This window comes from Gigantopelta aegis, chromosome 10, assembly GCF_016097555.1.
Source record: "Gigantopelta aegis isolate Gae_Host chromosome 10, Gae_host_genome, whole genome shotgun sequence".
Taxonomy (NCBI): domain Eukaryota; kingdom Metazoa; phylum Mollusca; class Gastropoda; order Neomphalida; family Peltospiridae; genus Gigantopelta; species Gigantopelta aegis.
The window spans coordinates 54685151-54707323 of record NC_054708.1 but is presented as its reverse complement, the minus strand read 5'-3'; the positions used below and the strand labels follow the sequence as shown (position 1 = coordinate 54707323).

The 22173-nt window shown below is 37.5% G+C and overlaps 1 protein-coding gene across 1 annotated transcript in view; it reads right to left on the bottom strand.

Annotated features, from left to right (window-relative positions):
- The window catches only part of LOC121383696, a 72128-nt gene extending 50205 nt beyond the window's left edge, over nucleotides 1-21923 (bottom strand). The window contains exons 1-6 of the mRNA XM_041513790.1: nucleotides 21827-21923; nucleotides 21273-21572; nucleotides 20366-20652; nucleotides 19107-19229; nucleotides 13679-13820; nucleotides 3473-3730 (exon numbers count right to left, since the gene is read on the bottom strand). Of these exons, the coding sequence (XP_041369724.1) occupies nucleotides 3473-3730; nucleotides 13679-13820; nucleotides 19107-19229; nucleotides 20366-20652; nucleotides 21273-21572; nucleotides 21827-21923 (1207 nt within the window). The remainder of the gene's footprint in view (nucleotides 1-3472; nucleotides 3731-13678; nucleotides 13821-19106; nucleotides 19230-20365; nucleotides 20653-21272; nucleotides 21573-21826) is intronic.
- Between the last annotated feature and the right edge of the window lie 250 nt (nucleotides 21924-22173).

The following is a 22173-nucleotide window of genomic DNA, read 5'->3' as shown; positions in this document are numbered from 1 at the left end:
GATCAGAGCGCGGGAAAAGAATGGTAATAATTTCACTTGAAATGTTCTTCTGTATGCAAAGTTATCTTCAGTATTCCGTGGCCATTTTGGATGCCATCTTGGAATTATGCTAATTAGGTCAACTCCAAAAAAGTCACAGTAATGGTACCAGTCAATTTTTTGGGGATCAAAACATATTTATAGACACAAAGATTAACTTCTTATGACTCTTAAGGAGATTGGTCATTTGACGAAATGCCCTAAAAGTGTTTATTTTAGGGGGTAGGGATACAATGGACCCCATGGGTATCATCCAGCAATTCGAGGTATCAAATAGAAAACTGTATTGCTCTGGTCATTTAATGAAGAAACTTTTGGCCAATTTGTGGAAGTCTGCTTACAGTATTGATTGACTGAGAAGCCATTAGACTTTGAGCTACTTTCAAATTGAAAGCGATTTCCGAGTAAAAATATGTAAAATAAGGTCATTGTGTACCCCAACCCAGGTTTATGGGAATGAATAATGCTACAATATAATTAGTAATACCCAAACAATTGAAATAAATCAAAATGAATCATCTGTGGGTGTCAAATAATTATTTATTGCATGAAACTCTAATGTCTCATTTTAGCCTTTTCACGGCCAATCAAAAATCATAATACTCAACCTTAAAATAAAAAACTGGTCACCATTTGCATGATTTCACCTGCACTGTGTTATACTAACAACTGATTGGGTGTCAGTGGCTAAATGAAAATGACCATATATTCATCAGTGAACTTTGCATGTGAAAGGAAATTCAAAGAATTGACTTGTATAGATCCATAAAAAACAATTTCATATGATCATGATGGTTGATTTTTTTTTTTTTCACACAATCACTATGGTGCTTGATTCCACCACCCCACTGCACTGGCCATCGGCTCGAACAATGTACTTATTTTGTGAATGTACTGATGACAAATAGCTTTAGCAATAAATGTTTTTTAAATATCAGTGAATTGATGACAGAGGCGAGTCATTTGTCTTCAATTGTTACAATTTTTACAGTTCTGGTCAAGAAGTTGCCAGGGCCAGTGCGGGGTCCAGAAGGTCGCTACAGGAAATAATTTCACACCATGATAACACGGCCGATCATATCTGTGCACATGGCTGCTACTGCACATCTTTTAACACCATGGTAACACGGCCGATCATATCTGTGCACATGGCTGCTACTGCACATCTTTTAACACCATGGTAACACGGCAGATCATATCTGTGCACATGGCTGCTACTGCACATCTTTTAACACCATGGTAACACGGCAGATCATATCTGTGCACATGGCTGCTACTGCACATCTTTTAACACCATGGTAACACGGCAGATCATATCTGTGCACATGGCTGCTACTGCACATCTTTTAACACCATGGTAACACGGCCGAACATATCTGTGCACATGGCTGCTACTGCACATCTTTTAACACCATGGTAACACGGCAGATCATATCTGTGCACATGGCTGCTACTGCACATCTTTTAACACCATGATAACACGGCAGATCATATCTGTGCACATGGCTGCTACTGCACATCTTTTAACACCATGGTAACACGGCCGATCATATCTGTGCACATGGCTGCTACTGCACATCTTTTAACACCATGGTAACACGGCAGATCATATCTGTGCACATGGCTGCTACTGCACATCTTTTAACACCATGGTAACACGGCAGATCATATCTGTGCACATGGCTGCTACTGCACATCTTTTAACACCATGGTAACACGGCCGAACATATCTGTGCACATGGCTGCTACTGCACATCTTTTAACACCATGGTAACACGGCCGATCATATCTGTGCACATGGCTGCTACTGCACATCTTTTAACACCATGGTAACACGGCAGATCATATCTGTGTACATGGCTTCTACTGCACATCTTTTAACACCATGGTATCATGGCCGATTATATCTGTGCACATGGCTGTTTTGTGAAGTTGTGTAAATACGGAAACAAACTGACGGAAATACCTAAACAGATAAATTCAGATTTCACATAGAGTGACAAAACGATCGATCTGAAATGTATTTTTTAATCCAGAATCTCTTCCAAAATTCATTCCAGTTATGAATTAGTTTATTTTAATAAATACTCTATTTGATTTTATGTAAAATCAAGTACTTTTCAAGGCATATGTATGAAAATCAAGTACTTTTCAAGGCTCAATGCTATTTTCCAGGACTTTCCAGGCCTCCCTTCAATATTCAAGTATATGTATATTAGCTGAACAAGCATTCTAAGAGTACTGCTAAAATAGATGTCCCCTACCTGGCCCAACACATTTTCATATCTCCTATGTTCAAATACCACAACTCTGTGAAAAAGTCAAACTAGATTGCTAACAGTACATGATAAAGCATTACACAAAATTTCAGCTTAATATCTTAATTGAGGCATTGCGGAAAGGTCTGGAAATTAAATGTGGGACAGACAGACAGGATGGAAGGAAGGAAATGGTTTATTTAACGACACACTCAACACATTTTATTTACGGTTATATGGCGTCGGACATATGGTTAAGGACCACACAGATATTGAGAGAGGAAACCTGCTGTTTGCCACTTCACGGACTACTCTTTTTGATTAGCAGCAAGGGATCTTTTATATGCATTATCATAGACAGAATAGCACATACCACAGCCTTTGATGTACCAGTCGTGGTGCACTGGCTGCAGTGAGAAATAGCCCAATGAGCCCACTGACGGGGATCGATCCCAAACCGACTGTGCATCAAGCGAACGCTTTACCACTGGGCTACGTCTTGCCCAGATTGACAGAATGGAGACAAAACGTATAGTCCTCTCTGGTTGAACCGGTAGGGGACTATTAATCAATTATTAGCTGTCTGCACCAACAGCAGTCTTGTTTTAGCCACAATTGATCCTGTCATTATGCCAGGAAGGCTGTATTTTTCTATATTGTGACATATGGTTACAATCCTTGAGGATTTCACAGATAATATATCTGTAAAAAAACCCTGCTAATTAATGTCATGCAGATATTAGACAAATTGAACTATTCAGCTATTTGGATATTTTGTTCATGGAATATTCTGTATTTACATCTATGCAATATGAAGTCAATATGCCTTTTTTTTAAAAAGGAAATATGCACACTAAATGAAATCTAATTGGCGAAATGGCTTTGTTTTTTTCTTCTTCGGAAAAAGTTGGCTCATGTTGCAAAGTTGTCAGCAATAATAGTCGAAATAGCCACAATATTCCGGACCTTAATCTGATTTCTACGTCACAGACTTGTTTATAATGTCTTTTTGGTCTCCTGGTTTATAATTGCACAAAATTTGACACCAACACTTGACATCCACAGTGATTGCAGTGGACAGTCTAGATTCAACTGATTTGTATAATCATGCAGTTAATCTGATCAAAGCTATGGGTATGGATTAGGTGAAAGGGTTTGGTCTAACATGTACTTACCACAAGGAGGATTTAGACAGTAACACTTGTAATTGGTCTGGTACTGCACACATACTTCACCCATGTTACAAGGAATGGAATGGCAGGCATCTTTGGGATCACATGCATCCAATGTCTGGTAATAATGGGGGTATGGAGAACATATTGCCTTAGACGCAGACAGAGAACAAACTTTGTACACACACTCGTACATTCTGTCACCTTCTGTTATATGGTAAAAAGAAGACATTGTTCCACACTGTGGGTTTTTCCCATCAACTGAAAAAAAGAAAAGAAAGATAAACATGAATGAATGAATGTTTAATGACACCCCAGCACAAAAATACATGTAGAAATTTGAATGAACTGATGATCAACACTTGCGGACGTTAATGCTGATTTTGCAGTCGCAAATTTAGTTTTACCAGCAACATACATAGAGGTTATTACCCTCGTGTGTTTCGGTATTGTCAATATCATATATTAGGAATAAAAATTGTATTATGCGAGCCTCTGGGTAATAATCTCTTTATCATATAAGCTCAAGCTTTATACAATGTGTTTTTGTAAACTGTACACGCAACTTTAATTCCAGTCCATCATTACTAGATATTCAAATGACGTAAGAATATGTGGCGTGGTGCATTTTTGAATGGAAATGACGTCAAACTCGAATGACGTCATTTTGGATGTCCTTACATCAAAATAAAGTTATGCCTAACGTTTTTTGTTTTCTGAACGCTGGACAGCTTTCAGTGTTAAATTGCCATTGAAATGGTTTTATTTGATGACTATGAATGCATACGTCAATCATGGAGTGTCACCCAAGTACGTTTGCTTAAATGTCGATAAACCTAGTGCTGAGACCTCGACTAATTTACATCTAATTTGCAAAGTTATCAAATTCTTAAAGTATGTGATCTGAAAAATATCACATACTTTGATTGCACTGAAAATGTAAGATATTATATGATAAATGTAGTTATCCCCATTCTAATTCAATAAATGATTTTCTTTTTAAAAATTATTTAAATAATCAAATGTAGCATTAACAAAAACTTGTCACTACTATCATGTTTCAAGTCAACTCTTAATATCATTTTTGTATTTTATTGTTTTATTATCGAAAACACCAGCGATTAATTAGTACCAATTTTAATTATTTTCTTCTGCATTCATGTCGGCGTCACTCAGGAGATGTCATATAAACGTTTATACACATCATTTATGTCACAAAGTTTAGAGGATCGTGCATTGTGCTTCAGACAATCAAAACAGTGCAGACGCCAAAATAATTTGAAAGAAATTAGATGAAATGACTGTTTACATTGCATGTTTCTAAGGGACAGGAGCGCCTTTCTAATTTGGCACTCCTATCGATACATTATGACCAAGATATTACAGATGTCAACGAGGTTACAACATTATTCACCAAACAGCACCTGAGGAAAATGCAACTTGACTCTGTATTTATACAATGAAATATGATCTTATGCAAATTAGGGAGCGGGACATAGCAAGAACGTCTGTCTGACGTTCAATTTGCTGAAGGTTTGATCCTCCTCAGTGGGCCCATTTGGTTAGTTCCCATCCCAACCAGTAACTGGTCCATCAAAGGACATCCAGGGTTTCTGCCAGAGGGTAAAACGGGTATGGCGCCATACCCCAATTTTTTTTTTTTACAGTTCACTTTTTCACAAAATTAATTACTCTTATCATTACTGTATGATTTTCTTAACCCTAACACTAAACTTAACCCATTTTCATTATGGGGGAGGCCCTCCATATCCCCTATTGACTGTGGTTACATTAAGTTTCATAGCAACATGCCCAAAAATTTCTTTCTGGCAGACACACTGACGTCGTGTGTGCTATCCTGTTCGTGCAATGTGGGAAGTGAACATAAAGAGCCCTTGCTGTTATTTGGAAAAAGTAGCCGTGTGGCGACCAGACCTGTCAACCCTCCCGGATTCTGCGGGAGTCTCCCGGTATTTGATCAAATCTCCTTTCACCTGTGCGGGAGACAGTTTCTCCTGTTAAATGACATTTTTGTAAGCATAAAAAAAAAATCGATCCTCTTTTGTCAAAATAACATAAGGGAAGTAACTCTACCTTTTTTTTTCTCATTCGGAAAATGTCGACTACTTTCGTTTTCTGAGAATGTAACAGGCCGAATTGTCCCGACTGTTTAACCTTTGCCGAAGTGAGAATTGTGGGATAGCCTATTTATATTGTTAAAAAAGCACATGGAGTTTATAAAATGACGTGTTATTATAATATTTGTTGTCATCGTAATGGCTACGAAGCGTGTTGCCGCTAATTCAACAGGCTGTGTATTGACATTCAGTGTTGCATAAAAAAACACAAAAAAACTATCCAATTTAGTTCTAATGACACCTCTGAATTGTAAAATGTCTTCCCACTGGATTACATAATGCAACTATGACGAATCTGAACTACCAGACTCCGAGTTGACAGCGATACACACGATGCATGTTAAAATCACATGTCACAGCAAGACAACGAAAAGACCAATTAGCTGTATAAACATACTTGTGTCAGTTGATTTTGTATGTTTGTGCAGTAAAATGTTGGTTATAAGGGTACTCTTCAAGAAATTATTTTTGTACAATTAAAAAATGTTGTGTTTGACATTGACATAAAGTTAGTCACGGAAATGGGTATAACTCCGGTATATTTCACACGATGTCCGTAATGAGGTTTTACTCATGATTAATGAAAATACAATATTTATTGCATCATTATAATGATTTTAAATAAGTACCACGCCACCGTTCCTCATTATAGTAAAAACTGAATATTAATTTATAAGATTTATATAAATTTGTCTTTGGTACTTACACTAACCGCAAATGATAATGTAACGCAAACTGTAAGGCTGTAAGTGTAATACCGTAAATGTACTAATTAATTTTTTTATTTCTTGTTCATGTTCTTAACATTTTTGGATAAAATATTATTATTTTTTTAAATATGTATTAAATCATAATAATATTTAAAAAAAAAAAAAAAAAAAAAAAAAAAAAAGGTATTTAATTTTTTTTAATTTTTTTTTAATGCCAAGATCTAAGGTTAAGAAGTATATATGACATTATATAGTATTCATATAACTTATTGTAATAATGTTTTTTTTAAATCTTGCGATTTTGGGTTAAATTGTGTGAATTTAAAAAATCTGCTTTTTGACAAAATCTCCTGCTTTTTCAACACACACCTCCTGCTTTCTCTTGACTAAAGGTTGACAGGTCTGCATAAACCCATGTGACAATTTACTTTATTAACCCGGTTAATAATGGTATGCAAATTTGCAAGGTCTCTAGGTGATGTGTTGCTGTGAATGGGTCAATTGCTTACAAGCCAACAAGACCTGAGCATAACGTTTTCAAAGATTTGTTTAAAATGCGTGACATCAAACTAATCTGTGCTAATCGTGATGACATCATATTATCGATGGCGGCGACTTTAGTACTGTGATTTACTAAAAAATTAATTAGAATGTTATTTTAGAAGTGTTATAGGACAAATAGAATTTGCTACTCGTGTTTTTTAATATGTAAAATATCAACCTCGTCTAGTTAATCGGTATTTGTCTTGGCCGAGCCTCGACAAATACCGATTAACATAAATTTGGTTGATATTTTCCATATTAAAAAATAACAACTGTATGATCAACAGAATGAAAAAAGAATTGACAGAAATAATGTTCCAGTCATTAATGGACCTTCCTAAAAATTGTCAAAATCGAGAATGACACCCCACGCACATGTACGAAGCAACTGCAATGTGTTTTGGTGTTAATAAACGAGTATGGGTACGTATGACATTATGTAACATGTACCCATAATGAAGGTTTAGATTACTTACGTGTACGAGTACGTGTGATGTTATGTTACACGTACCCATAATGAAGGTTTAGATTACTTACATGTACGAGTACGTATGATGTTATGTTACACGTACCCGTAATGAAGGTTCAGATTACTTATGTGTATGAGTATGAGTACGTATGACGTTATGTTACACGTACCCGTAATGAAGGTTTAGATTACTTATGTGTACGAGTACGTGTACATATGACGTTATGTTACACATACCCGTAATGAAGGTTTAGATTACCTACGTGTACGAGTACGTGTGATGTTATGTTACTCTTTACTGAGTTTTAATGAAGGTTTAGATTACTTACGTGTACGAGTACGTATGATGTTATGTTACACGTACCCATAATGAAGGTTTTGATTACTTACGAGTACGGGTACGTGTGACGTTATGTTACGTGTACGAGTACGGGTACATGTGACATTATGTTACATTATATTTAACTTGAAATTTTTGATAAATTAACTGAAATTATTAATAATATATACCAGATCAAAACAATTTCAACGATTTGGCAAGCATTACTTTATTTGTCCAATTTTTGCCAACGTTCCTCCATCTCAAAATCAAATTTCTCTTTACTGAGTTTTAATGAAGGTTTAGATTACTTACGAGTACGTGTGATGTTATGTTACACGTACCCATAATGAAGGTTTAGATTACTTACGTGTACGAGTACGTCTCACGTTATGTTACCCGTACCCGTAATGAAGGTTTAGATTACTTACGTGTACGAGTATGGGTATGTATGACGTTATGTTAGACGTACCCATAATGAAGGTTTAGATTACTTACGTGTATGAGTACGGGTACGTATGACGTTATGTTAGACGTACCCGTAATGAAGGTTTAGATTACTTACGTGTACGAGTACGTGTACGTATGACGTTATGTTATACGTACCCATCATGAAGGTTTAGATTACTTACGTGTACGAGTACGTGTACGTACGACGTTATGTTACACGTACCTGTAATGAAGGTTTAGATTACTTGCGTGTACATGTACAAGTACGTATGATATTATGTAACACGTATCCGTAATGAAGGTTTAGATTACTTACCGTACTGTTCCTATTTGTAGCGCCCGTGCACGATGCAAACACAAAGGGGGCGCGCTAATTAGAGTACTAGAACACGTTTCGTAATACGTGTGAAAAATCCTCGTATCAAACTGTCAATGTGTCTGGCTAGCTGAGACATCAAAAGCTTTGCTGCCGAGTCACTCCACCAGTAACGTTTTCTTGTTGAAAGTTAAATTGTTGACATTTGACTCCAGTTTGCAGTTTGCAGTTTAGTTAAAGTTATCATTTACCCGTTTTTTAAACGGTGTTACGGTGTCGGTGTAAATACCTACCGGTATGTTTGTACTTCCGGTTTTGAACAGCGTTAACGGAGTGTCGTGCGTTCATTCTGCGTGGAGATAACAGCGACATACATTTGATAAATGACATGTGTGACATACTGTTCGCCCATACTAGTGTCGTAGTGCTTCACCTGCTTGGATTTTATTTGTTTACCGATTATAATCATTGCAAGTCGGCAGTCAGGTAAGCCAGTTTTACTATTTTACGGGTACCGTTTCATGATACATTTCTCGTGATCATAGGGGGCGCTTATATTAGAGGGGACGCTACAAATAGGAACGAATAGTACGAATACGTATGATGTTATGTTACACGTACCCTTATTGAAGGTTTAGATTACTTACGTGTACGTGTACGTGTATGAGTACGAGTACGTATGACATTATGTTACTCGTATGACGTTATGTTACACATACCCGTAATGAAGGTTTAGATTACTTACGTGTACGGGTACGTGTGATGTTATGTTACACGTACCCGTAATGAAGGTTTAGATTGCTTATGTGTACGGATACGTATGACGTTATGTTACACGTACCCATAATGAAGGTTTTGATTACTTACGAGTACGGGTACATGTGACGTTATGTTACACGTACCCGTAATGAAGGTTTAGATTACTTACGTGTACGAGTACGGGTACGTGTGACGTTATGTTACATTATATTTAACTTGAAATATTTTATAAATTAACTGAAATTATTAATAATATATACATGTACCAGATCAAAACAATTTCAACAATTTGGCAAGCATAACTTTATTTGTCTTGTAATTAAGATGTCATAAAATATTCACTGAGTTCCATCATCAGCGTAGACTGCTGCTTCTCTAGTTCCAATTTTTGCCAACGTTCCTCCATCTCAAAATCAAATTTCTCTTTACTGAGTTCTTCTTTTTTTATTTCCAGTTCCTTTTTTTTGCATTCTTTTCCTTATGATATATTAATATGTCCGTATTCTCTCGTCTTTTTTTTTGGGGGGGGGGGGGGGGGGGGGGGGTTATCGTCTCTGACACTGTCATCATCTGCAAATATAAAGTTTTATCTTCTTTTTTTTAAATGTTCCTACATACAATCAAAGTTAAAACTACTTGACAGTAGTTAAAAAAAACCTGCACAACCCCAAAAGACTTTTTAAAAAATGTTTCAGGGAACGTAAAAAGTTAAACTTAAAGTCTCTTTTGTTTAATGACACCACTAGAGCACATTCATTAATTAATCATCGGATACTGGATGTCACATATTTGGTAATTCCGATACTTAGTCATCAAACGTAACCTGCTACATTTTTCCATTAGCAGCAAAAATCTTTTATATGCACTTTCCCAGACAGGAAAGCACATACCATGGCCTTTTACCAGTTGGGGTGGAAAAAACTCAATCAGTTGAATGGATGCACCGAGGTAGTTCGATCCTGCGACGCAACCACCTCAGGTGAGCACTCAATCAACTGAACTAAATTAATCCCGCCCCTTCGGGGAACTTGACCCATGTTTAAAAAAAAACCCATATCAACTCTTTGTATTGATTTTTGTTTAATGAATTATTTCTTCTTTTTAATTTGATTTTATTAATAGGTGTTAAAATAGTACACACATAACATCTGTCAACCTGTCCCACCTTTTTTTCATTTTTTTTGGAGGGGGGTGGGGGTGGGGGGCACGTTCCCAGAAATTATACACCAACAGCTTTTGTGGAGAATCAGACCGAATCACAGCATATAAGAATACTATATAGTGCATGCTTTGATCTGAGCATCAACTTATTTTAAAATGAGTAGATTAAAAAAAACCCAAGAAAACTTGTATCTAAATTATTACATAGCTACAATGTATTTTAATTCAGAACATTTCTTATTTTAAATTTTAAACCATCACTGTATAGACATTGGAAACAGATGGGACGGTGTTAGTGAATTTGAATGAACCACGTATCACTGTATAGACAATGGAAAGAGATGGGACGGTGTTAGTGAATTTGAATGAACCACGTATCACTGTATAGACACTGGAAAGAGATGGGACGGTGTTAGTGAATTTGAATGAACCACGTATCACTGTATAGACACTGGAAAGAGATGGGACGGTGTTAGTGAATTTGAATGAACCTCGTATCACTGTATAGACACTGGAAAGAGATGGGACGGTGTTAGTGAATTTGAATGAACCACGTATCAATGTATAGACACTGGAAAGAGATGGGACGGTGTTAGTGAATTTGAATGAACCACGTATCACTGTATAGACACTGGAAAGAGATGGGACGGTGTTAGTGAATTTGAATGAACCACGTATCACTGTATAGACACTGGAAAGAGATGGGACGGTGTTAGTGAATTTGAATGAACCACGTATCACTGTTAAGACACTGGAAAGAGATGGGACTGTGTTAGTGAATTTGAATGAACCACGTATCACTGTACGGACACTGGAAAGAGATGGGACTGTGTTAGTGAATTTGAATGAACCACGTATCACTGTACGGACACTGGAAAGAGATGGGACGGTGTTAGTGAATTTGAATGAACCACGTATCACTGTACGGACACTGGAAAGAGATGGGACGGTGTGAGTGAATTTGAATGAACCACGTATCAATGTACGGACACTGGAAAGAGATGGGACGGTGTGAGTGAATTTGAATGAACCACGTATCAATGTACGGACACTGGAAAGAGATGGGACGGTGTTAGTGAATTTGAATGAACCACGTATCAATGTACGGACACTGGAAAGAGATGGGGCGGTGTTAGTGAATTTGAATGAACCACGTATCACTGTATAGACACTGGAAAGAGATGGGACGGTGTTAGTGAATTTGAATGAACCACGTATCACTGTATAGACACTGGAAAGAGATGGGACGGTGTTAGTGAATTTGAATGAACCACGTATCACTGTATAGACACTGGAAAGAGATGGGACGGTGTTAGTGAATTTGAATGAACCACGTATCATTTTATAGACACTGGAAAGAGATGGGACGGTGTTAGTGAATTTGAATGAACCACGTATCATTGTATAGACACTGGAAGGAGATGGGACAGTGTTAGTGAATTTGAATGAACCACGTATCATGTATAGACACTGGAAAGAGATGGGACGGTGTTAGTGAATTTGAATGAACCTCGTATCGCTGTATAGACACTGGAAAGAGATGGGACGGTGTTAGTGAATTTGAATGAACCACGTATCACTGTATAGACACTGGAAAGAGATGGGACGGTGTTAGTGAATTTGAATGAACCTCGTATCACTGTATAGACACTGGAAAGAGATGGGACGGTGTTAGTGAATTTGAATGAACCTCGTATCATTGTATAGACACTGGAAAGAGATGGGACGGTGTTAGTGAATTTGAATGAACCACATAGAGATACACATGTATAATTAGCTTCTTTTGAATACATTCTCCTGCTGTGTACATTTTTCTATTAGGAGATCTGTCCTCTCTCTTGCCTTCCTCACATCAATGACAAATTCTTCAATGGACACATGCGCAGCTATTGTTATCCATTTCGTTTTATCCTGGAACAGATTTTGTGCCACAACTTCTTTAAGTAATTATAGGTCACGTTTTTTTTCAGTGAATCTCACTTGCTTCTTTCTGTGTGCCATGCTTGAAAAAAAATATAAATGAAAAAAAATGTGGATAAAACACTGTAAATAGGTTAATGATTTTAAAAAGTGACTATGTATATGTACGTGTGTATGTGTGTGTATGTGTGTGTGTGTGTGCGCGCGTGTGTATGTGTATGTATATATATAAAGTATATAATAATAGTATTTTAATCGGGCAACTGAAAGAAAGAAAAAAGGAAGAAATGTTTGATTTAACAATGCACTCAACACATTTTATTTATGATTATATGGTATCAGACATATGGTTAAGGACCACACAGATATTGAGAGAGGAAACCCGCTGTCAACACTTCATGGGCTACTCTTTTCAAGGGATCTTTTATATGCACCATATCACAGACAGGGCATTACATACCACAGCCTTTGCACTAGTGGTGCATTAGCTGGAACAAGAAATAGCCCAATGGGCCCACAGACGGATATCGATCCCATCGAGCGAGCGCTTTACCACTGGGCTACATCCCGCCCCTCGGGCAACTGAATTGTTATATACAAGGTTTTTGAGTAAAGAGTTTGTTATAACACAAATACACGCTGTACCATGACCTATAAATATATATTTTGACTGAACACATGATGAGTATATAATCACCATTATTTTTATAAAGGAAGGAAGGAAATGTTTTATTTCACAATGCACTCAACACATTTTATTTACGGTTATATGGCATCAGACATATAGTTAAGGACCACACAGATATATAGAGGGGAAACCTGCTGTCACCACTTCATGGACTATTCTTTTCAATTAGCAGCAAGGGATCTTTTATATGCACCATTCCACAGACAGGATAGTACATACCACAGCTTTTGTTACACCAGTTGTGGAACACTGGCTGGAACGAGAAATAGCCCAATGGGTCCACCGACTTATTTTTATAAATGAAAATTGACATACATCTTCACCAGCGAATTAAAATACTTAATTCAACACTATTCTTAGTAAAATCAATGTAACAAAATACAGAATATATTCAATTGTTAATATCATATAATTTTAGAAGAGGAATAAAAAACATTAAAGATTATTCTCTACAAGTTTGTACTTACCGTATGTGTTAACACGACTTTACAAGTTTTCGCCGATGTGTAACTTGTAGAAATATCACGTGACGCACTGCAATTGATGATGTCAAACAGCAAACTTCATCACCACACGTATCCGTACACATAAGTAATCTAAACCTCTCTAATGACAGAACCATATACCAGTATCTTGTTTTCCCATGTTATTTATTGTACAAGTTTATAGTTTGCAAGAATATTATACCACAAGACCACATAATTACAGTTAGTTAAACCAATTTATAGTACATTACGTGGTTCAGAAGGACAGCCAAACAGGTCCACTTTAAGTGTAAAACTAGACTCCTTCCACGTTATCTGTATTCTTCTGGCTGTAACCGAGGGTGAAATAATATGTTCTTTCATTTCATAGGGAGCTCCACAATCATATTTGTTCTGAAAATAAAACATTTATGGTAAATTCTAATTATTGCTAATCATATGTACATGCATATCTAACTTTATCAAGGGGCGACAGGTCACCAAGAATAAGAATCCCTCATGCGAGAGAAATCCACAAAATGAGAAAAAACAAAACAAGAATTCTGAGAAATTAAATGTCTCGTCTACTACCATAAACTTATTCATGCCGTTGGTAGTTACACCATAAACGTATTCATGTCATTGGTAGTTACACCATAAACGTATTCATGTCGTTGGTAGTTACACCATAAACTTATTCATGTCGTTGGTAGTTACACCATAAACCTATTCATGTCGTCGGTAGTTACACCATAAACGTATTCATGTCGTCGGTAGTTAAACCATAAACGTATTCAAGTCGTTGGTAGTTACACCATAAACTTATTCAAGTCGTTGGTAGTTACACCATAAACTTATTCATGTCGTTAGTAGTTACACCATAAACTTATTCATGTCGTCGGTAGTTACACCATAAACTTATTCAAGTCGTTGGTAGTTACACCAAAAATGTATTCACGTCGTTGGTAGTTACACCATAAACTTATTCATGTCATTGGTAGTTACACCATAAACTTATTCATGTTGTTGGCAGTTACACCATAAACTTATTCATGTCGTTGGTAGTTACACCATAAACTTATTCATCATAAACTTATTCATGTCATTGGTAGTTACACCATAAACTTATTCATGTCATTGGTAGTTACACCATAAACTTATTCATGCCATTGGTAGTTACACCATAACTTATTCATGTCCTTGGTAGTTACATCATAAACTTATTCATGTCGTGGCAGTGACTGCTGTTTGACGATCGCAACCACGCCCATATAGCACCCATAAATCGTATCTCGGCTTGCAAAAAACCCCACTCCTCTTTAACAAATTTGCAAAGTGAAAATTTTATACTGTTAACTTATATAATTTTTTAGAAATTGAAACTGAAACCAAAAGCTTTCGTTAAAAAAAAGAAAACAGTGGGGTCTTCCTTAATATAACATGTATCAACTGTTCTCATTGGACGTATGTACATGTAAGTGGAAGTCGTACTGTCTATTGGAATATTCCAATCATTCGGAACACTTTGGCCTATTTCTATTTGTAATCAGCCGAGGTTTTCCGAATTATCACGAAGTTGCAGAACTGGCGGGTGACGTGTGTTGCTTTTGTAGCAATTTTGCAAATTAACTATAACCAATGTCAAAATAAAACGATAAATATTGTTGTTTATTTACTTGTTTACTTACTAGTAACTCGCTTTTATATTTAATTATTGGTTTTTAAGTTTTACTTTCAAAATGTTTGTGTGTTGTCAGGGGGCGGAAATTAGCACTTGCCGAATTTATCGCCTGACATCAGTGAAAACTTCAAAAGAACAGTGATTAATAATTAACTGCTTGACAGTGGTGGTTATATAATCACATAATAGTGATAGTTGTAAAGTTAATCAGTGAGAATGGTTAGTAATTAATTATTAATGAGCAGTTAAAACTTCAAAATGACATTGATTAAATTAATATTTGTTTGATGATGATTATTATGATTATTATTTAAGACTTGACCGCAATTATGAATTCTGTAAGTAATGATTTGAAACTGTTTTTGAAGGAAAGGACACCCAAAACTGCTAAAGACATAGCAGCATTAGCGGAGAAGTTTGTTGAGGCAAGAAACCCGTTGGGAAGGAGAGAAGATAATTTATGTTTTCAACCAGGTAATGAGTTTGGAAAAGGTCATGGTCTGCTAGTGACTAAATGGGGAGGCCAGATGGAGAATAGAGAAAGAATCGGTAAGGGAGTCTTGTCTACAGGTAGGAAAGGTGAATCAACATCGTTACCATGGATACCAACATGTAATAATTGTGGAGAAAAGGGTCATATAGCAAGATCATGTGCCTGTAGGAAAGTGGATCAGCAACAGACTAAAGTCAGGCAAACTATTGGGGTACGTGTCAGTAGTAATGAACGAGAACATCAGGGAGGTAAGGAAAGCATTCCAGTATTAGTTGGTCAAGTATTTGGAAAAGAATTGAAAATCATTAGAGATACAGAATACTCTACTGTTGCTATTAAGAAATCATTGGTACCAGAATGTGCTTTGACAGGAGAAACTGGAAATTTTGTCACAATTGATGGGATAATATATTGTGTGCCGTGGTGTGGGATTTATTTGAAAACTCCATATTTTACAGGGAATACAAGAGCTAAGGTTACAGAACTATGATGTTACAATTCTGTACAGACCAGGAAAAGAAATGCTAATGGCAGATGGCCTGTCAAGACTACCACACTCCCAAAACAAACAAGAACTCAACTTGGGTATCAAAGTCAGCCTGGTGCAATTCTCAAGTGAGAGAATTAATAGACCAGATACAAACTGAAATTATTAATGATCCAGTGTTGCATGAACTATATCAAATAATTGTTCATGGATGGCCAGATAGTATTAGGCAATTGTCCAAGTCAATGCAGCCATATTGGTGCTATCGTGATGAACTGTCCGTTAAAAACGGATACATCATGAAGGGAGAAAGGGTAGTCATTCCTAAAAACATGCAGCCATATATATACTCGAACAGGTCCATGCTGGTCACCAAGGCATTGAAAAATGCAAGTTGTGTGCAAAGTATTGCATCTACTGGGATGGTATTAACAAGGATATAGAGGATCTCATAAAAGGATGCCAAACCTGTCAGAAGTATCAAAAGTCTAACACAAAAAAACACACATTAATTCCCCAAGACATCCCAACAAGAGCTTGGCAAATTGTGGGAACAGATTTGTTTCACTTCGAGGATACTGACTTCCTGATAATCTCTGACTACTACTCTGTTAGAAAAATGCCGAAACCATGCACTAGTCAAGCAGTTGTGGTAGCAACAAAAAGCCTGTTTGCTGAACAAGGTATTCCTGAGAAAGTAATAAGTGATAATGGACCTCACTTCAATTCAGAATGTTATCAAAATTTTGCCGAATCATGGAACTTCAACCACACGACTAGTTCTCCACACTATCCGCAATTGAATGGATTCATCGAAATGTGCATACAAACAGTCAAAATGACAATGCAAAAAGCAAAAGACAGTGCACTTGATGTACATATGGCACTCCTCTGTCTATATGGTCCACACCGATAGATTGTTCCTTGCCATCGCCGGGAGAGTTGTTGTATAATTGGAAGTTGAGAGAAAACCTCACAACTGTGATCAGAAATCACATCAGCAACAAAGAGGAAAGAGGGTACTATGATCAAAGTGCTCATGATCTATCTCCACTAAATGTAGGTCAGCAAGTCCGCATTCAGGACCAACAAACAAAACAGTGGATTCCAGCGACTATCAAAGCTCTGTGCGATGAACCCCGTTCATACTTAGTTACAACAGCCAACGGATAATACACTAAGGAGAAACCAACAACATATTCGGCTTGTTCCTCAAACTGTTCGTAAAAGAGTAACTTTTGTTGATGATGTTAAACACCCAGTGTTGGTCTCTGAGACTGAACCCTATGTGTTTATGTTCAACCCATAACAGATAATGACCAACCACCTGAGAGACTAGATGCAGTCTGCCATACCCGATCTGGTCGTCCTGTGTTCAAGCCAAAAAGACCGGATGTTTAGCTTGAGCTGTTTAATAATTTTTAAAGTTCAGTTAGAACTATTATTGTGTTAATTTGTTGACAGAATGAAGTGCTAGTTAGTAAAGACAGATAACAGAAGTAGGGGGAAGAATGACTCACAAGATTAAGTGACAGTTTATTTCATCTTTTAATTTCATTGACATTGAATGCAAGGACTGCTAGTATTCAAATTTAAAATTCGGTTTTGACTTGGTTAATTAGATTCTTAACAAAACAAAGGGTGTGTGATATACTGAACTTTAGTAGCTTCAGATAATTGCTAATTTATAATTACTATTCACGCATGCGCGGATGCGCGTTGCATCATGGTCGTCCATCTTCAAATGTTTACCTTCTCAGTTTCACATAATTAAATTTTAACAGTTATAATGACTCCGTTATCATTACACTATGGAATGCTTAATGGTTGTGTATAATATTAATAATTGCAGGTAGATAGTTGATCGTAACTATTAAATGTCCGTTACACTACATGTATGTCCATCTGACAATGATACTGGACTCGCTATTCCAATTTGTTTGCGACTCAGACAGTAGAAACCTTATTGTTAAGCGAGGAAGTGAATTTATGTATTGTTTGTTTCATTATTAACTACTGCATAGGTCGTAGTTAATAATGCAGCTAGCGGTACATAAAATCGCAGCTAGTCATTTAGTCAAATTAATGTACACTTCCGTTCGTACACAGTGATATATACACAAACACATGCATATTACTTGCAACTATCAAAACTTTATTAAGGTGTCGTTTTAACGATTCAATCATCAATGAGCCCTTTTTCTTTGTCTCCCCAAGAAGTGTTCATAAGTATTTCTGTTGAGCACAAAACTTATTGTACAGTTTCTTTTCTGTAAAAGAAGGAGATTGCACACAATCTGACAAACAATAATAGTAATATAAAACTTTATTAACGTCAAAAAATAAAAGAACAAGTCGATGACTACTCCACAATTCAGTAGTAACAAAGGGCCTTCGTTGCAAAGACTGGAGCGTGAACACGCCAAAAGTAATTTAGTGCCTGATTGGGGCCGCTTAGTGCTATGCAAATCAAGGGCAGATAAGTATGTTTCTAATAGAGGCTATGCCCAGCCGATCAATGAGCCAAACGTCATTGTAACTCACCTTTCCTTATTTTACATGCTCCACATACGATTATAATGGGTCAGGATTATAAAATGTTCAAGTGCATATTACATAGTAAAATAATATCTGATGAACATGAAAAGTGTGTAATGGACATTTTGTTTTAATAATCGTAATAATAATCAACAAACAAAAAAACTTGAAGGGCTGTCAGATTTACTCCAATATGCAAATAGTGATTACATGTATGTTACTACTTACTACTGGGCTATATGGTTTACATGTGACAATAGGGTTAAAATTTCTTTTAATGGTGTAATTTATGACATATATTATTAATATGGAACTTATTGACTACAACACAGTTGTTTGAAGTTGTTTCATGAATATTGGCTATTCAGAAGTTATCTAAACCAATATTGCATCAAAAAGGTTAGAATATTACAGTGTACATAAATAAACTAAAAATGACCTACACCGAGAGGATATAATATTTTCAGTGAAAAAGTTACAGAAGTAAAAGCTCAAACTCACAATTAGTTTGAAGTTCTGTTCGATCCACTCTGTTCGATGTAAGTTGAAATTTCTACCTTTTAATGGTTCTGTCTTTGAACTGCACTTCAACAGATGCAGGTGGAACTGTCGCTGAAGGTCAACCTGTAAACAAAAATCAGAGAACTAAGAAGAATTTATAAAATGATCGACTTTGTATAAATGGGATACAAAAAGTATTCACCTTTTAAAAATAGTTTGTTTGATCATGTAGGTTATCAAGGGGTTCATTAAGAATGGGGTCCAAACAGTCTTGTGTATCAACATACAACAACTTTATACACACACACACACACACACACACACACACACACACACACACACACTCACTCACGCACTCACGCACTCACACTCACACTCACATATATGGGTTCCAAACAGTCTTGTGTATCAACATACAACTTTATACACACACACACACACACACTCACTCACTCACTCACTCACTCACTCACTCACACATATATATGTGTTCCAAACAGTCTTGTGTTTCAACATACAACTTTACACACACACACACACACACACACACACACACACACACATGAAGGGTCCACACCGAATAACCTATGATATCTACAGGGGTGCAGAAATGGAAAATATTTCACTAGCCCACCAGATCAGAACCTACTAGTCCACCAGCCTATAGAAAATATAATATCATATAATATGTGACATTTTCAGTGCAAACAAAGTATGTGATATTTTTTAGATCAAATACTTTAAAATTTTGATAACTTTGCAAATTAATCGAGGCCATGGCACTTGATTTATTGACATTTAAGCAACGTACTAGGTTGACACTCCATAATTGAAGTATGCATTTGTAGTTGTCAAATAAAAACATTTCAATAGCAATTTTACACTGAAACCTGTCCAGCATTCAGAAAACAAAAAATGTTATGCACTAGTTTTTTTGGATGCAAGGACACCCAAAATGACGTCATTCGAGTTGGACGTTATTTCCATTAAAGAAGACACCGCACCACACATTATTACGTCATTGGAAGATTTGTTAATAATGATACAAGTACTTCAATCGGGATTTAGTGAGTATGGTAGGTTATACATTGTTGGCTTCTGTGTCCATTTGTTGCATGATTTCGGTTGAGCAAAATGGATGGCCTCTTGAACGTATTCTGCAATGACTTGAGCAAGTCATGTAACATGAGATTGATAGAGAAATCTTGATGTCCACACTGCCGCAGTGTAGTGAAAATGGACGACTGCTGACTTCTCACTGTTTGAACCTTCAGCTGCCTTTCCTGGACAAGAGCCAGAAAGTACTCAGCTAAGTCATTAACAGTAGACTGAGCAGATCCAGTATCAACGGCAAGCAGAGCAAACCAAGCTTCAGCTGTCCAACTCTGGGCTACGAGCGTGACACGACAGGGTTGCCGTCTGATCTTGGCTAGAACCTTGCCGAGCAGAACCAGCAGTGGGAAGGCATAAAAATCCAGTCCCGTCCAGTCCATGCTCAATGTATTGTACTCCAGTGCCAGTGTGTAGGGAACCAGCAACACAAACACTGGTTGTTCAGTCAAATGACAAACTTATCAAGCTGTGGACTCCCACATAACTGAAGAACTCGGTAAGCCACCTCCCTGTGCAGCATCCACTCTGTCTGGACGGGTGAACCGCGACTCAAGGCATCCGCCAAGACATTCACAGACAATGGAATGTGTTTGGTCGATAATACCACTCCCCAACCATCGCACCACTCTAGGATCTCCAAGGCCACACGACTCAGCAAAACAGATTTAGTGCCTCTCCACCACGCCGCGACACACCACTTCCATCTCTCTAACAGGCTGATATGGTGACTCCATTCGGAGGCAGTCCACACCCCTAACAGATGTTAGTCCAAAAGGTGTGCACCGAACCCCTCTAGAGAAGCATCGGTAAACAGGATCAACTCCGGAGAAAGTGGGTGTAACGGTTGACCTGAGACAAACAATTGTCCACTAAGCACTCTTGGATCGGTTAACGAACCAAGGCCCCAATGGTATAACAAAATCTCAACTGAGACCATCCCACACTCAGGATAAATGCCACTGAAGCGGTCTTTTGAGCCATCAGAACCACACATTCAGTGCAGCCAGTGGATCAAGATGGTCTAACAACACATGAAGTGTGCGCTCCACACACCGTTGTGTTGCTCCAGAACGAGACATTGCTTCAACGTCTTGAAATTGTGAAGGCATAAATCCGTCGCATGAACGGACGCCTCCACAAGGTTGAAAAACACTCCGAGATAAGTGAATACCTGCGACGGCGCCAATTCCGACTTGACCAAATTGGGAATAAATCCCAGTCGGAGAATCATGTCGATCACGAGCTCCATACCCTTGAGACATGCTGTCTGTGATGAAGCCGGAATTAACCAGTCGTCCAAGTAATTGTGCATCCGTTTACCCAACAGATGCAACCGCCCCACCACTGCATTGACTACCCGAGTAAAGACATGAGGGCTTGTGGCCAATCTGAACGGCAGAACTCGAAATTCATAAGCTCTGTCATTTTAGAGGATCTGCAAATAATTCCAAAAATCCTGATGGATTGATACAAGCAGGTAGGCATCCTTCAAATTGATGCACGCCGTCCTTTTCCCCACCTGAAGCAAGGAACGGTCTCCATCTTCATAGATGGAATAATAAGATAAAAAATCAGTGGCTTCAGGTTTAGAATCGGCCGCCACTCACCATTCTCCTTCTGGGTGAAGAACAGATGGGAATAAAATCCCAGAGTGTCCAAATCCACCTGCAGCATGGCTCCCTTGTCGAGAAACTTGACAACCATTTTCTCCACAAGCACTCGTCTGTCCACAGATGTTACCACATGTAACCGGGGGAAGGACATCAGTGGAGGGGTGATGAAAAAGGAATCCTGTAACCAACTCGGACAACTGACAAAACCCATGGGTCCAGATCTGGCAGTTCATGCCAAGGATGAACAAAATGGCACAGTCTGCCATGCACAGGAATATCTGCAAACGGAATCTCATCCCGGCTGCTTACCACCCCTGGGCGCCTGCCTCTGGTGGTTGGCC